A 17,609-nucleotide genomic window follows, 5' to 3' on the forward strand; every position below is an offset into this window, starting at 1 on the left:
AGCAACTAATCCCAGCCAGTTTCCCAGTTCAACTCATGTTCTAGTGGTGAGATTGATGAAACAGCACCATAGCCCCTCTTCCCCCCACCTTCGCTATCCCCCCAGCTGCTGGCCCAGTTGCTCAGGACTGTCTTTGTGCCTTGTACAATGGGGCAGCACACGCGGCAAGGCCAGTGCAGGGAAAGGGGAGTGAGAGAACTGCAGCGTGTGACTAACCTGTGAATCTAATCCTGCTCTAGCTGACAATGGGGCCTTTCTTTTCCGCCACTTGCTAGGCCACTGTGCAGAATTAGAATTAGCATAGAGGAATGTGTGAAATGGCTCTGGCTTGAGCAGTGAGTAGATCATCTGGCAGAAACACTCCATCCTTTCTGAATCCCTTGGTATTGTGGTGCTATGCAAGCTGCAGCCCTTCACTGTCTTTCCTTTAGTGCAGAGGGGGAACCATGTAGTCAGACATCCCAGTGAGATACTGGCAAGGCAAATACAACTTCTCTGGTCATGATCCAGTCTATGGTAGGCTGCTGGCCTGTCTCCCAAGCCCAGGAAGAACTGATGCCATGCCAAAAGTCTAGTTCAAGCCCAGGGGTCGGCAACCTATGGCATGCGTGCCAAAGGTGGCACGCGAGCCGACTTTTGATGGCACGCAGAGCAGGCTGAGCCACTCAGCCTGCCGCTGCTCTGGGGTTTCCACTGTCAGTTCCTGCCAGCCGGGGTCCCACTGGCAGTCCCACTCAGCACCCGCTGCTGGCCTGGGGGAAGGAACCCCAGGCTGGCAGCGGGCTGAGACCCTGGCTGGCAGGAGCTGGCGGCCGAAACCCCAGAGAGGGGCGGGCTGAGTGCCGCTCTGGGGTTCCCGCTGCTGGCCCCTTGCCAGCCCAGGTCCCACCGCCGGTCCCACTCAGCGCCCGCTGCTGGCCTGGGGGAAGGAACCCCAGGCTGGCAGTGGGCTGAGACCCCTGGCTGGCAGGAGCCAGTGGCTGAAACCCCAGAGCTGGGGGGAAGAGATGCTCAGCCCACCGCCGAAACCCTAGAGCTGGGCGGGCTGACCCGCTCAGCCTGCCACCGCTCTGGGGTCCGGCTGCTGGCTCCTTTCCAGCGGGGTCCCCGCTGCAGCCCCACTCACCTTGCTTCCAGCGCAGGTCCCCTGCCAGACAGGGTCCAGGCCTCCGGCCCTGCTCAGCCCTACCAGCTGCCAGCTCCACTCACCTCAGCTGCTGATCTGGGGTTCTAGTCAGTTAACAACTGATCACTCAGAAGCCTGTGTGCAGCTTAAAGTGTCCAAATAGGTGCCACCAGACATTGGAAGACTCAGCAAGGAAAAGCAAGGGCAAGGATCGCACTAAACTAATAAGATCTGCGTTTTAATTTAATTTTAAATAAAGCTTCTGAAACATTTTGAAAACCTTGTTTACTTTACTTATAACAGTAGTTTGGTTATATATCATAGACTTATAGAGACACCTTCTAAAAAACGTTAAAATGTATTACCGGCACGCGAAGCCTTAAGTTAGAGTGTATACATGAAGACTCGGCATACCACTGCTGAAAGGTTGCCAATCCCTGTTCTAGCCCTTCTTTCAGGGCAGTTTATTATTCAAACCCAAAACCCATAAGTTAACACAAAACCAAGCTATTTCCTAGACCAACACAGGTTGTAGGGGCCCAGAGGCCTTTCCCCTTACATCTCTCCCACTGCCACAAGAGCTGCCCTACTTCCTCCAGCCTTCTCTTCAACTGGGCTCTTTCAGTCCTTCATAGGAGCCACTTAACCTCTCCCCAGCTGGGTCTGATAATCCCCTTTGCCAGGGCCAAAGACCTCTTCTTCAACAGGCTCTGCCTCCAAACAAGGCTGGCTGGCTGCATATTGAGGGACCTGGTTACAACATGGTCAAATCCTAACTTTCTCTTTTGGCATAGATGGGATTGTACCATATTCCTGAAACACACCACAGCTTTGGACTTTGCAGGGCTGACCTACGACTCAGTAACACAATTAAAACATGGTTCAGTCTCATCTATACTGTGAGATTGAACCATGTTTTATTTGTGTCAAGGGACAGCCATGCCTTTCAATATAGTACTGTGGTTGTTGCAGCGTAGGTGGAACTTGGGGACTGGCTGGACCAAAGCCACGGGAAACTTTAAGCTGCTCTCTGTTGACTTTATTCACAAACTTACTATCTGAATGAGACATCTTGCAATCTTGTGAAGGAGCAGAGTCACCTAAGTTCTCTCACTAGCTCAGGAATTTATGTAAATTACCATTTCTGTTACCAAACTTCTGAATTACCCCCGCCCCCATCCCTGAACTACTCCTGGTGGGTCCGAGGAAGCAGATTCGTCCAAGCGCAAGTGCCTGGCGAATTGCTGCTGTTGGGAACAGAACTTTTCTGAACTCTTCCAGCGGGTGGCAGGAAAGGTGCATTTCATTCATGAGGAAGAACCGTTCCAAGATTTCTAACACAGCTGAATCCAGCGTGGCTGCTTTTTGTTTTCTTCCCTGTTTATGCACCAATATGTACCTGCCAAGTATCCCAGTTTTTGGCAGGGCCATCCCAGTTGGGAAGAAGAAAAATCCTGCATCCTGCTGCAATTTGTGGTCATTCTGCTGATGCAGGGCTCTTGGCAGCTCACCATTACCTTCCTCCTAGATTGCCCTCATCTTTGCTTGCCCTAACTCTTCTGAGTACTCTTTCAAAAGGATCCTTGGTATTTCCAGTTCAGCTGGGTGCTTTCAGATTTGCCCCAGAATCCTTTGCACCTCTCTTTTGTGGCCTTAATCAAATTGTTCTCATCCATCAAATGTGTGGCACATCTGGAATCTGAAGACACCAGGGTACATACAGCAGATCTGGAAATGGCAAAGCCTCTTGGGAGGGGTAATTGAGACAGGAGAGATCAGCAGCTGATGGTAGCCAGAAGAAAAGCAGGGCGTGGCTGAGCTGGTCAGTGAGAAGCAGGGTGAAGGATTATGTTATGTGCAGGCACACTGATGTTTCGCTGACCACGTATAACCCTGTTTCTTAACTTGGGACACTGGTGAGCATGAATCAGCTTCACTAATGAGGGACAGGAATGGGTTTGGCTCTGAGACTAATATTTAAAGAGATGGATAAAATAATTTATTTAAAATACTTTACTTCCCCGTGACAATAATATAAGCGATCAATAAAACTGATCTAATCTATCTCCACCATTGATGCTATAAGTTTCTTAATATTGTTTTTGCATGCTACTTATCGTGGGGAGTGAAACTATTGTCCAGTTGCATTTGTTTCTACTCATTTTCATTTTCTTTGTGCCCTAATGCAATTACATTAATTTCTGGGTTTCCAGTGCTCTCTTCTGATTTGATTTAAAACATTTAAAATGCCAAATTATATGGGCCTTAAAGACACCCACCAAGTTTCTTTGCTGACCTGCCACGGTACCCAGGGTTTAACTGTCAGCTAGCTATGATACCAAAATACTTGTCATAGCTTATATGGAGGATGCCTAGGGTGAAGACACTTTTAGGGCTGGCATTAACTCTGTCCTCTTCTGTATAATCAAAACATCTGAAAGACAAGCAATTCCAAGTTACACCTAACAACCTTGTCTTCCCACCTATATTTTAAACTTTAATTTTCTCTTTTTTCCCCCTTTAGTTTTGACTATGTTCTTGCAACCTCAGTTCGAACTTAATGAAGATTTTTCTGTGGGGTGGGATGTCTGATCATTTTGTGACCTCCCTCCCTCTTATGCTTTATTATAAAAAAACAAAACAAAAAAAAGAAAAGGAAATATTGGACCAAAACTGCTTCTCTCTCTCTCTCTCTCTCTCTCTCTCTCTCTCTCTCAGTATTTATAGTGGGCCAATCTCCATGATGAATGCACTTATGGCTCTTTAGGGAACTGACCCAATTACCATTGAAGTCAATGGGAGTTGGTTCGGGAATCAGGGCCTAACTGCACACTGCAAAACTGGCACGGCAGCTCACACAATGCACTATAGAAATGCAATGGTCTGCCCAGTGTGTGGTGTTATGGTGTCCCTGTTATTCGCTCTCTCATCCCCTGAGTGTGTGAGGTTCTTTGCAAACAATAGGGAGGTGTTGACCCTCAAAATAACCCTCCTCTACGAAGACAGACACACTGGAAGTTGTTGTTATATTGCCTCTTAACTCTTCTTCTTCACAGGTTTACTAAGAATCTCTCTCCGGACAAAATCAACCTGAGCACACTGAAAGGTCAGGGGCAGCTGACCAACCTGGAGTTGGATGAAGAGGTGCTGCAGAATGTGTTGGAGCTGCCCACCTGGCTAGCGATCACCCGTGTCTTCTGCAACAAGGCTTCCATCCGGGTGAGTTGAGATACCGGGCTAATGGTGTCCTCCAAACACAATGCAGCCCACTTAATGTCAGTCTGCATTTGATGTTATCTGGGGCTTTTGATAAAAGATGTAAGCTTTCTCAACTGGAAATGAAATTGTGGTAGCCGAGGCATATCCTGCCCCTTCCTCCTGCCCCTGACTTATTCTTTAATGCTGAAAGAGTGAAACAGCCATCCCAGGTTGCCCTGGCTGTTCACACAAACCACCAAACTGGACTGAAACAGGAATGTAAAGTGTAAATAAACTCAGATTGAAATTCTTTGAAAACCTGCTTGTGCCATGAGTTTCTGTGCAGTAACTGTTATTTAAAGGACATATTTACAGCAATGGATCACATCGGGGTCACCAATGTTGTCAGAGTACTACCGGTATGGTGCTCTGCTTTCTCCAATGTTGATATCACTCGGCTGCGTGCGTGTGTTCCCTCTGTGTGCTGTCCCAGCTCTGCGCAGATAGCTGACACAGCAGACCCGACGAGAACCCCCAATAACCACAGAGTCTAGTAAGATGCAAAGTCACGTCGACTAGGTTTATTGCGACCTTGGACACAATTGAAGTTCCCCGTAGATTACTTAGTCTACCGGGCATACTACTAATATGTGCCTCTTGGCAATGGACCCAGCTCAGTCAGTGGCGGGACTTTCCACTGCCCCCTCGGCCGGACAAAGACACCACACCAGGGATGCATTCTTATACACAGGTACAAACAAGTTACACATCACACCTGATGTATGAGGTGCAACCCCTCTATGTAGCAAGGTACAACCACTCTACGTAGTAAGGTGCCGCCTCTCACCTTGTACATGTTGGTTCGATCAAAACAACTCTATCCATCATATTACCCTTTTGCCCCCGTCATTGGGATGGGCCAGCCTGTTCTTTGTTATCTGTGTGGAATGTGCAAGTATGTGAATGTTCTGATATCTAGTGTTCAGTACCTTTTAGGTACGTATCTTCTTGCAGCATCAGCCCTTTCCTTGCCAACTTCTGTGAGCAGGGCCTGCCTCTGGCTCACAGCTTAACTTTGCTTTATGTTAGCAAAGTCTTGACCATTACTTTAGTTTAGGCCTCAGGCCTCATACCAGGCCTCTGATACCAAGGTTTATATCTTAGGGCCTCCTCTTACTACACAGACGTCAGAAATAATGTGCAAATTGGGTAAAAGCATGTGAAAAACGACTTGCTAGGCACCTCACCAGCCTCTGCGCCCACAATTACCCGGCTTGCTAGTATAATTGCAGTAATTGCACATGCAGTCACAGCTGCACTTGTGCACGGAGAATGGGCCTCTTCATCTTGAAAATCTTGTTCCAAGTGCTTTTTGTCTTAGGAATTTTTCAGTTGACATTAAATGAGAAGTTGTTTTTGTTTAACCGCAGCTGATGTTAGACACAGTTACACTAAATTAATGGAAAAGCATTTAGCATATGGAAAAGACTTTCTGTTAAAGTGTGGTTCTGCTCTGCCAAATGACTGTAAAAATGGCCTCCTTTTACTCATCTCAGCTGCTCCCTGTATGTATTCAGAGTTGGATCTGCTCAGTTTAGTAACAAGCATTAGTTCTTGCTCCTCCTAGAACTGCAGAGCAAACACAGGTCAGTGGGGGTAAAATGGACTGTATTTAGGTGTGAGCATAATCTACAGAACTATAAAGTAAATTCCAGTTACAGCGTGAATTAATTGATTGCAAACTTATTAAAGACATCAGAGTTGCTCATGCATAAGTGAAATCTGAATTTGGGCTACAGAGCATATATTACTGGTAATGATGCATGAGAAGGAAAAGACTCAGCCTGAAATACAAAAGCCAAACTGGGCTTACGCAGCCGGTCGTTTGAACACCTTTTCAGTTGTCTGTGGGAGCCCATTTGAGCTGGAGTCAGTGAGACACAGTGAACCTGTATGGTCACAGTGCTGTTTTTATGTGATCAACTCTGAGTGCACAGCAGGACTTTAAGTGAGTTGATCTCAGGAGGGCTCGACTGTGTCTTCCTGAAATCGTTCAAACCTGTGCATACTGAGGGCACCTTCTGCAACTTGAGCTCTGTCTTTACAGATCCAGTGGACGAAACTGAAGACGCACCCAATTTGTCTGGTAATATTTTGTTTTAGTCTTCTTCCTTTGTAATAAATCTTAGCTAAGGGATTGTTCCTGCAAAGGGACAATTGGTTCTTACTGCTAGAGGTGTTGAAGCTTTTGTGACATAACATCTCAGCTGCTGATCAAATCCAGCCCATTGCACAGAGGCTTCTCTAAGGTCACGTGAGATGTGAATGTTTTTCTTTACCACCCAGGTCTCATAGAAGTGTCTTTGTCAATAAGGGTATGCCTACACTGCAAAAAATCCCCACAGCAGCAAGTCTCGGAGCCCGGATCAATTAACTTGGGCTCATGCTACGGGGCTAAAAATAGCAGTGTATAGACGTTTCTGCTTGGACTGGAGCCTGGCTTTGACACCTGGTGAGGGGGCTAGAGCCCACACTCTGAGACCTACCCCCTTCGTTGGATTTCATAGCCCAGCTCCAGGGAGGGAATGTCTACAGTGGTATTTTTAATGCTGTAGCATGAGCCCCATGAGCTTGACTCTGTTGACCCAGGCTCTGAGACTGGCTGCCATGGGGTTTATGGTTGTTGGGTTTTTTTGCATTGTAGACGTACCCTAAGGCCTTTTCTGAGGTTGCTGTGCTGTCCTATGGTCAACTGTTGGATAGCCCTAGGGAAGAGTACACATTCCTGGGATATGGTGAGAATTGCCCAGATGACATTCCCACTGGCCCCAGGGTGCTAAACTTGGTTTCAAGTGTATAATAAGAGTGTTCTCTACAAGTAGATGTGAAATCAGTGATAGATTTTTCTCAGTGGATCTCAAAATACTTTGGAGACTGTGTGTACATTAGCACTGAAATGCAGCAACCTCTGAGACCTGGTCTACACTACAAAGTTAGGTAGATTTGTGTCGACCTATTTGTGTGTGTGTCTATGCTCAAATGTGTCTCCAGCTGATGTAAGCACCTGTTAGTCACACAGTCAAATCACCTCCCCGAACGGCATAGAGCCATGGTTCACCTACTGAGGTCAATGTGCGAGCATAGATATTGTATGACCTATATCAACCCTCACAGTCCTCCAGCAGCTGTCCCACAATGCTCCATTCTCTACAACAGTGACTGCTCTGGCCAGAACTTTAAACTCTACTCTGAGACTGGAAGCCACACCCCACTTTGAAACCCCCCCCATGGGTTTTTTAAATGCTTTTTTCTGCTCTCCCAACTTGAGGGTGAACTAACAGTTCACCCTCATTGTGTGCAGTTGCCCAGCCACCTGTGCCAAGCTCCACACACTAGACATGCTCCTGCCTGGAGTAGACAGGAAGTATTGGGGCCTGTGGGAAGAAGAGGCTGCACAAACACAGCTACAGACCAGCTGTAGAAATGTGAACATCTGTGAGCAGATTGCACAGGGGCTGCAGGCAAAGGGGTATGACAGGGATCAGCAGCAGTGCTGCATGAGAGTGGAGAGCACCTGCCAGGTGCAGAGTTGAAATGGGGAGAAAGATAGATAGATACTTTAGTCAAGGATGCTCAGCCAACCCCCTCACTTTTATGAAAAGTGCCATGTGAGATTTTCAATGTCCATGCAGAGTAGATGGGACCTTAGTTTTTAAGGTCTCATTTGAAATACTCACCCACACACAGTGAATTCCCTGAGAATGATGTAAGGTGGAGTCCACCTTGTTGGTATTTGACCCAGCAGTTCCAGTGACCCCCTATGTATTTCAAACCTAGGGCCATAATGCTCATCCTGAGTCTTAATGTCATGCTTACTTCTTCCTTGCTGTGTTTGCAGTACCTGGATAAGGTGGAGGTGGAGATGCGAACCTGTGAAGAGCCTCGGCCACCCAATGGACAATCTCCCATTGCTCTCGCTGCAGGTCAAAGGTCGGCATCCCCTAACTCTCCAGTTAGTTTTTTGACATTGTATTATCTGTGTTGGGCAGACACTCCCGATTGTCCATTCTGAGCAGTGAAGGAGCCTTGCAATAAAAAAGAGCAATTGTTTTCTCCCAGCCTTTTAAACTGTGAGATGGGGACAGGGTTTGGCAGAAGTTTGTACAGCTGGCCAGGGTTGACCTAGACTAGATCCTTAAGAATGCCCAGCTCCTTTAAGCCATGCTCCCTAGAGGCTTTGCATTGCAGCTCCCACCTCCGGTTAGGAAGCAGTGAATAAGATTCCTTCTTTGCAGCCCATCTCCCCATCCTTTCCTGCTCCTCTAGCCAAGTCTCTCTTTCCCACTTCCTGAACATCTTCATTGATTTCCCTCATCTTTGGCAGAGACCTAAATCTTCTCCTTGCTTCCAAAGCTTCACTGAAATTCCTGCCTGGCCTGCACTTGTGTTCTTCTCCGCTGGCTGTGCTCCATCACATTTCCCAGCACCCCACCCAAGCTTCTCCTCACCACTTCTTTATCCCCATCCTGACTCAGCTCCTGCTTTCATGTTGCCCCTCCAGGCCAGAAACAAGTAACATTCTCTCACAAAGCATTCCCCATGTTCACTCTGTACTGTATTGTGCCTGACTGGGCTGTTGAGCTTTCATCTTTTTGGGAAGTCCATTGACAGAGCTATGACACTTCAAACCCATTGAGGCTCTGCAGAAGCTCTAACAGTTTCAACACATTCTGCCCATTGTACTGTGCTGTATACTCCTTCAAGGCTACGTTAACAATTGTGTCTCTTCTGAATCGGCTAGCAGTGCTTGCTGGAGTGTTGTGTGGGACAGGAGTATTTCTGTCTCTGGCCTTGGGAGTGAGAGGCAGACTCCAGGAGTTGATCTTCAGCTTCCATGTGCACTGCATCCCCTTGCTCACCCCTTGCTCCATCATTTACTCTTCTTCCTCTGTCCCTGCCTACCATGGTGATGGCTTTGACCACTCAGTTGTAACCACAGCTAAGGTTAGTCTGTCAAATAGGGGGTGCCTTAGAGCACAGGTGACGGCACTTCTCCTGGAGGTAGCCCATCTCTGTGAAGCCAGGCTGCTTCTGAACCTTAGGTCTCCTTTGTGACAGTTGTTTGTTACCACTGGGTCAGCCTGAACTGGGGCCCCTTTTAATAGAATGATGATTTTGAGAGTTCTTCTCTTTACAGCGAGTATGGCTTTGCCGAAAAAGTTGTGGAGGGAATGTTCATTGTTGTCAATTCCATCACCATCAAGATTCACTCCAAGGCCTTCCACGCCTCTTTTGAACTGTGGCAGCTCCAAGGATACAGCGTGAATCCCAACTGGCAGCAGAGCGACCTACGTTTCACCCGCATCACTGACGCTCATAGAGGAGAGGTAAGACCCTCTCTGCATTGGCAGACGCAGCATACGGGGGCGTCACATTTAGGTCTCTTCCATGGTCCCTGAAGGGTCTGGCAGATTTGGGGCCGTCATTCATCTTCTCTGAATTCTTACCTCATGGTCTCAGTATGGATGGCTATAAAGAACCTCAGTGACCTCTGCTTCACAGTCTAAAGCATCCACTGGGAAGTGGAGTCGCTCTGAACTCTTCCATAGCCAGTGGTCCCCTATCACACTTCTTCATAGCATCTCCTTACTGGGAGAATGAAAAACTGGAGAAGCTGTGAGCTCCCTTGCAATCAATACGTTTTCACTAGTCTCTGCTGTGATTGCACTGTAGAGGGAGGACTATATGCTCCTCCATTTATTACTGGGATCCCAGAAGAAAGATAGTGTCTCTTCCTTCCCCACTTCTAAGTCTGTTTCTCTTCTTGCCTATGCACTGCTACTATGTAACGTATCTATCGTTAAAGTCTTGAAGTTGGTGAAATCCTCAGCATTTTCCTATTTATCTCCTGGTCTCTGTCTCTCTCTCTCTGGGTAGGTTTTGACATTTAAAGAGCTCACCTGGCAGACACTTCGGATAGAGGCAGATGCCACTGACAATGGTGATCAGGATCCCACTACCACTCCTCTGAGGCTCATTACCAATCAAGGCAGGATCCAAATTTCTCTCAAGAGAAGGGTGAGTATCGTCTCTGATAACAGGAGTGATTTGCATGGTAAAGTCCTGATTGCATCTCCCCGATGAAGAATAACATCCTTACTAAATTGAATCTCAGAACCGAGAAGAGGCACTGAGAGGGTTAGTTATTCCTGTGTCTGGTGAAGGTACACATGCCCTCCCTTCTCAGTTTTTGTGCTTTTTCTCCACAAAAGCAGAGCCCTAGATGCTGTATTGCTCTGTGGTTTCAGTGCGGTACACGCTGAGCTCTTATCTCGTGTACTCAGAACAGCTCATTTCTTAGTTCAGGAATGCATGCAGCAGGGCAAGTGGGTGAATAATCCTCTGTCACATTCATGTAAAAGTGTGCTGTGTCCTCTTTTATTGAGCACTTAAATCACTGCCAGGCTTAGTTGTACTATAAACAGGAGAAGGAGAAAGGTGATGAAGTGTCAATTAGAAAGAATAAACCTCCTGCATTTCCACTTCTTCCTTCAGTGCAGTTGGACACATGCCTCCTTAGGTGGAGACAGATTTGTCTAGCCTGGCACTCAGTTGAGACAACAGATCCCCCTGAATAATATTGGGGTACCCTGAACACCTGTCAGTCAGATGAATTGCCTCCCTCTACCCTATTTTCTCTCATATGACTTCTAAAGTGGCACATTTTGCAGCTGCTACAGTCCACAATTCCCCTGAAGAATAAATGTGTAAGGTTAAAATTGTTATGTTAAGCTCCCTGCTTTCTCTTTGGTTGGCTCAGACCAAAGATTGCAACGTGGTGGCATCTAAGCTGATGTTCCTCCTTGACGACTTGCTCTGGGTGCTGACAGACTCTCAGCTGAAAGCCATGATGAAATATGCAGAGTCCTTGAGTGAAGCCATGGAGAAATCTGCCCGGCAGAGGAAGAGTATGGCACCAGAACCTGTCTTGGTAAGCAGCCAACACCCAAGCATGAGCATTCTGGGAAAAGGGAAGAGACATGGAAAAGGCAGTGTGGATTCTCTGTATACACATACAAACAGGTGCCTGTTGCCAAGTGGTCTCTCTGATGATGGGAAGAGGTAGGAAAGCTGTAATCTGTGCAGCTTCCCAAAAGTCCTGTCAACACTCCTTATGGGTGTGAGCACTGGGAGAAGTTCCAAAAGCTTAGCTGTTGCAAGGTTAGGCACACATGGGTATGGAGTCACCACTGGGAGAAAAACATGACCTAAAGGCACTGCACCCAACACCAAAAAGCATCAGTGAATATTTTTAAATGATCATGGGCGAGAATTGATCTGGGGAAAAAGGTGGAAAATTCTGTGATCCTCTAGGCCAGCAGTTCTCAAACTTCATTGCACTGCGACCCCCTTCTGACAACTAAAAGTACTACACAACCCCAGGAGCGGGGGACTGAAGCCTGAGCTTGCGGGGCCCCGCCACCCCAGGTGGGGGACTAAAGCCCAAGCCCAAGGGCTTCAGTCCCAGGCAGGGGGCCTGTAACCTGAGCCCCGCCACCCAGGGCTTTAGCTTCAACCCTGGGTGGTGGGACTTGGGCTTTGGCCCTGGGCAGTAGGGCTTGGGCTTCAGCCCCAGGCCCCAGCAAGTTTAACACCAGTCCTGGCGACCCCATTAAAATCGGGTCATGACCCACTTTTGGGTCACAACCCACAGTTGGAGAACCTCTGCTCTAGGCAGGACTATTACAAGGTGTCAAGGGACCCATATATTTTGTTTTGGTAATAACAGATAATGAATATACCCTGGAAACAACCTCTTTAGCCTCTGCTAGGTAGTTCCTGTCTCCTACTTCCGTTCTCAAAATAAAAATCTACATTGGGGGCACTCCAACCTTGTAAAAATTATCGTGATCCAGGGTGTTCAGGGGAGAACACGATCATGCCATTTCAGGATCATTATATTTTCTCCCAGTATCCTGCAAGGGGACTCCCAATGCTCAGAGATGTTTTTTATTGTTCATTTGCAGCACACAAAGCTTATTTGTATTTCAGAACCTCTAACCAGCTGTTTCTCACACCCTCCTTCTATTGTTAGCCCTTGAACTTCCCCCCCCTTACCCTTGCAAATGTGTTTTTTAAAAGAAGTTTTGCAAAATGCTCAGTGGAGTTAAATAACAGAGATGTTTAAATAACTGCTGTAGAGGGAAAGTGAAATTAAGGGGTACAAGGCAAAGGATGAAAGACGTTTTCAGCAGAGATTTGCAAAGAGCCAGAGAGCAGAGGTGAGAAAAGGGATGTTTCTCCAGATAGCAGGAACTGCAGGAGAGACGGTTTTGCAAACAGTGTGGTGAGATAATGCTAAGAGGAGTTTAAATAATAATGCTAATATTGCCCTTTTCATCCATAGATTTGAAAGCATTTTCCAAAGATAAGTGAGCATCATTAGTCTAATTTTAGAGATTGGGAAACTGAGGCATGGAGCCTTCCCAAGGTCACACAGCAGAGCTTAGAACAGAACACAGATCTCTTGACTCTCTGTTTGGTATCCTGTCCACTGGACCTTGCTGCCTCCACTGATTATAAATCAATTGATGTCACTGCAATAGAATTAAGCTTTACACAGTCTATGTCTGCAGAAATGGAAGCTCAAGATCAAATTGATAATCATAAGTTCTAGTTGTTCAGTTACGTTTGGCTCTTTCCTTATACATGCAATGTTACAACCACTGGTCAAAGGCCTTTCATTTGGGGAGTGCTGTTCAGGCTCTTCCACAGTGGGGTGTAAACATAGGCTGTTTTCAGTGCACTAGAATCTGCTTCCCTGTTTTCCTTTGATGATGTACTGGTACCTGCAGAACATGTTTCTGTGTATTCTAGACCCCACCACCTGCTCCTAGTGCCCACCAGTCCTGGTCCCAGACATTTGGAGGCAGTCTGAATGCAAACAGCATCAGCCAGTACTTTGAGAAGCATGACATGAAAGAGTCCTCCTACCACCTATTCATCTCCCGTCTGGACCTGCACATCTGTGATGACAGCCACACCCAGGAGTCAGGTACCTGACCAAGAGCAGCACTAGGGAGAGCCTGGAGGAGAAAGAAATTAACCAGATCATGGGGGGTACTTCTTTTTCACATGTGCACATTCATGTAATTCTGCACTTCTTAGTTCAGTGTTAGCATATCTCAGTGTGGCAGGTGTTAGTGGCTCAGCCTTTGTGGGGTGACACTGTGCTGAGTATCAGGAGACTTGCATGTGTGGTGTAGCTTCCTAGGAGAAGGAGTGGAAGTCCTCTCACTGGCTTGGACAAAGCATTAGAGAATATGCAATAGGGAACAATCTGTCACTGACCAAAGAGGTAGATTAGATGGTCTAATAGCTCATTTCACTTGGTCAGTATGGGATTGTTCCTTACCATTTATTTTCTGGTAATTTATTTAGCCTAGTTTTAAATGGGCTAGGCAATGGGGCTTCCCCACTTCCCTTGCAAGACCATTCCCCAGTCTCGTAGATCTTTCTGCCAGGAGTGCTTTCCCTGTAATTCAGTTTAAAGTTGGCCTTTCCTGATTTTAATCCCATTCCTCCTAGTTTATCCCAGTGGGAACATACTGCATGATTCCTCTCCCTCCCTGTTTGAAGTAGCATGTGCCCCTCTTCCAGTCCCCTGCTCTCCTCACAATCTTGGTTGTTCCTTAGCCAAGCTCTAGATATTTATTTCTATAAATCTTTCCTCATAATTCAGTGCCCTCTGATCATTACTGTTGCTTTTCTCTGAACTTGCTCCAGTTTGTCTCCTTTTCTTGTTGCTGAGTTGCCTGGAATTACAGTACACACAGTATTCCAGCTGGACTTTCATCAGAGCCATATAGAGAGAACAGGCTGGTAATAAACCCTGTGATTTAAAGCCTCAGCATAGGCAGCCCAAAGCTGCGTTGTCCTCTTTTTATTTTGTTACCATATTGTTGGTTATAGTGGTGAGAACCATAACTGCCAGGGGTGCTCTTCAGTTTTGTGTGTGGTGCACTAGTTTTCTTGATGGCACTAATGGTTAGTCAGTTTCATTCCATTGTCTGTTTCCTGGCCTAGATGATCATGGGAGATGGTGCCAAACCTAAAAGGAGATATAATGATTGCAGCATCTTACCTTAAAATGATATCCTTCTATATAGCCCCTTTCATGCCATGGGATCCCAAAATACTTTGCAGACTGTACCATATGTATACAGGGATTACTCACACATCACAGAAATGCAGTCACCTCTGGAATGGAATGTGGCAACTATTCAGCAGTGCTTATCAATTCTTTACCAGCCATTCAGGGCAGCGCATGGAGAACACCACTTTATCTAGGCAACTGAAACCTCAGGGGAATTTTAGAGAGAGAGAGAGAGAGAGAACGTAGTGACTCTAATTAGAATTTAGCCGTGGCCCCAGGTTTGACATCTTCTGGTATAAAAAGGGCTGTGGGATCCTTTATTGAGCAGGATTTTATGTCTCATGTAAAAGAAGGTTCCAGTACCACTTGCAGTACAGTGCCCCCTAACACCGAAGGGAGATGCTGGTACAGTAGTGACTCAGGGAGTTATGCAAAGTTGTTCTGAATTCCCCTCAGTTAGGACTTGGCTTGCACAGCTGATATGCAGATGTTCTTTATTCTGTCTTCCCACAGGCTCCTCAAAACATGGGGTGATGGGAGGTGCAATGCAGCTCACCTTCAGGAGAATGGCTTTTGACTATTATCCCTTCCATTGGACAGGTAAGGGGAGTTTGTTCTTTCCTCATTCATGAAGAGGATAAAAAGAGAGATTATGAGGAAACATGTTGCTACAAGACTGTGGGTTGAAGCAGACTGTGAGGAAGGTTGTGCAGAGAGGTCTTGAGACTTGAATCCTCTTTACAGGGCTAATCCAATTCACTTTTTTGTTGGTGAATAGCACCCTTACCCCTCAGGAGAAAAGGAGCCAGGCTACGAGGAAGGGAACACTGTGCCCTCTGTCATAAAGTCATAAGGTTAAACCCCTGGATTCCCCCACCTTTCCTGATGCCTAAGCTCTGGATCTGGTTCCTGTATGAGCCTGGTCAGCTTGAAAGGGCTTCAGTATAAGGGATGAGGCCCAGGAGGAACTCAGTAGCAGTTGTGTGTAACTCAGGACCCCTCACAGTGGGAAAAGGTGGTGGTCTTACAGGGGAGAAATGGCGCCTGCAAAGAAACTCTTGCATCTGGAACCCTCGCAGGCATGGGCAGCTGTGTTGTGAGGAAGCCTGCATTGTTTAACAGGGAGTCATCCAGCCATGCAGTCCTTTATGCGTCAGTGGTGGTCCCAGTTGGAGGAGAGCATTTAAAAGGTGCACCTGTGAGTAGGGGTGCTAAGGGATCGGGTGCTGATCCAAGCCACAAGAACCTCCTCTGAAAAGCCACCTTGTTTATTTGTTCTGCAGGAGACACCTGCAAGCATTGGGTGAAGTACTGTGAGACCATGGAGACTCGGGGACAGTGGGCAAAGAAGCTGGTGAATGAATTTCAAAGCAAGATGGAGAATCACTGTGAAGAAATGGACACTGGATCCACCAAGACTCTAGGGTCTCCTTTCAAAAAACAACCAGGTAGCACTGTTGGATTAACTTGGGGGTTTTCTTTCAATTGCCTCCACTTTACAAAAGAGATTAACAGACTTACTTACTAGTGATTTGGGCAAAAGATAGTTATCCCTACCACAGGGGCTACTTCCTCTTATTAAAAAAAAACCAAAAAACTTGTACAATGCAGCAAGGAGTTATCAGTACAAAAATCTGTGGCACATGAAAAATTGCAAATACAGGGACAGAGTAAAATACAATGAACTTAATATCCAAATGAGTGAGACATGGACTACTGGACAGATTGTGGTATTCATTTTCATAGCTAGTCCAGGAAACCCCTCTATGTTTGAATGTATATGAAGCTGTCTGAGTGCCACAGAATCCTTGAGTCCTTGCTGCAGAATTTAGGCTGATTTTGCCACAGAGTACACAGATCTTTGACTGTATTCTTTCCTCATAAACCCTAAGCTTTCATTACTTACTTTTGCCCATTTGTATCCAACTCTGGGTCCATTATTTCTAACCAATAAACACATGTGCCTACTAAAGACCACTTGTGGGTTTGATGTTTAACAGCTCCAAATGATTGCTAAGGAGATGAATTAAATTGTGGCTGATGTGATTTTTAAACTTTTTCCCCCCCAGACATTTTGTCCAGTCCTCACAAAAGCCCCCCAGAGAAAGGCTGCCCCCAAACACGTGCACCTCCTGCAAGCTTACCGCAGCTTCGGCACCCTTCGTGGAACCGTCTCCGATCCAGCTGCGTGGTAGTCAGAGTGGATGACTTGGACATTCATCAGGTGGGGAGGAGGCTCTCAAACATTGTTGAAATTACAATCTTAGTTTTGGAACAAAGTATTTCATCTGATACCATGTTAAACCACAAAGCACAAAAAAACCTAGTGTGCAACCAGAGCCAAACAAGGCTCTGTAGCTGCAGCATTCACCGGTCCTGGCAGGTCTCTCTTAGATACTGCTCATATCTTCTGAACCAAACAGGGGCTCAAAAGAACCCCAAAACTCAAAGCAAATTGCAGCCAAAACTGCTGTTTCTGTTGAAGCTCACACTACAAAGCTGGGGCGGCTTTCCCTGCACACCTTGATCAACCCCTAGCCCAGCTCTGAGCAAATGATGTTTTATGTATTTGAGAATTTAATGAGCATGGGAGAGGGTTTCTTAGTAAGTGTCTTCACTGACAGCAACATAAGAATTGCCAGGCTGGATCAGACCCAAGATCTGTCTAGTCCAGAATCCTGTTTCTGACAGTGTGACCAATACCAGATGCTTCAGAAAACTTTACGCACTGTCTATCTCTCACACCCCTCTTGTAAACCCTGCAGAGTTCGAGAGAGTGAGATGGATTCTATTCTGCCGTGTTGGTCTCAGGATCTGAGAGAGACAAGGTGGGTAAGGCAGTATCTTTTATTGGACCAACTTCTGTCCCTTCAACCAACAGAAGTTGCTCCACTAAAAGATATTACTTCACCCACCTGGTCTCTATCAATAGAATTGTCCATTAACTTCTGATTGCCACATATTGTATTGGTGGTGATGCAGGAGGCACAAAGATTCAAAGCTCCCTGCTGGATTTTCAGATCCCAGTTTGAGTTGGCGGTGCTTGCATTTGATGCAGGAATTAATCTTTGAGAGAGGATGAATATGGGAAACAGTGATGCTATATGAACAGTCACTTTTCTAACTGAC

General features: G+C 46.5%; 1 protein-coding gene across 1 annotated transcript in view; it reads left to right on the top strand.

Moving 5' to 3' along the window:
• UHRF1BP1 (UHRF1 binding protein 1) overlaps positions 1-17,609 on the top strand; it is a 59,721-nt gene that overhangs the window by 24,019 nt on the left and 18,093 nt on the right. The window contains exons 2-11 of the mRNA XM_039536206.1: positions 4,183-4,345; positions 6,432-6,470; positions 8,223-8,314; positions 9,522-9,711; positions 10,262-10,402; positions 11,145-11,315; positions 13,202-13,379; positions 14,994-15,080; positions 15,764-15,928; positions 16,550-16,704. Of these exons, the coding sequence (XP_039392140.1) occupies positions 4,183-4,345; positions 6,432-6,470; positions 8,223-8,314; positions 9,522-9,711; positions 10,262-10,402; positions 11,145-11,315; positions 13,202-13,379; positions 14,994-15,080; positions 15,764-15,928; positions 16,550-16,704 (1,381 nt within the window). The remainder of the gene's footprint in view (positions 1-4,182; positions 4,346-6,431; positions 6,471-8,222; positions 8,315-9,521; positions 9,712-10,261; positions 10,403-11,144; positions 11,316-13,201; positions 13,380-14,993; positions 15,081-15,763; positions 15,929-16,549; positions 16,705-17,609) is intronic.

This window comes from Mauremys reevesii, linkage group 4 (genome assembly GCF_016161935.1).
Source record: "Mauremys reevesii isolate NIE-2019 linkage group 4, ASM1616193v1, whole genome shotgun sequence".
Taxonomy (NCBI): Eukaryota; Metazoa; Chordata; order Testudines; family Geoemydidae; genus Mauremys; species Mauremys reevesii.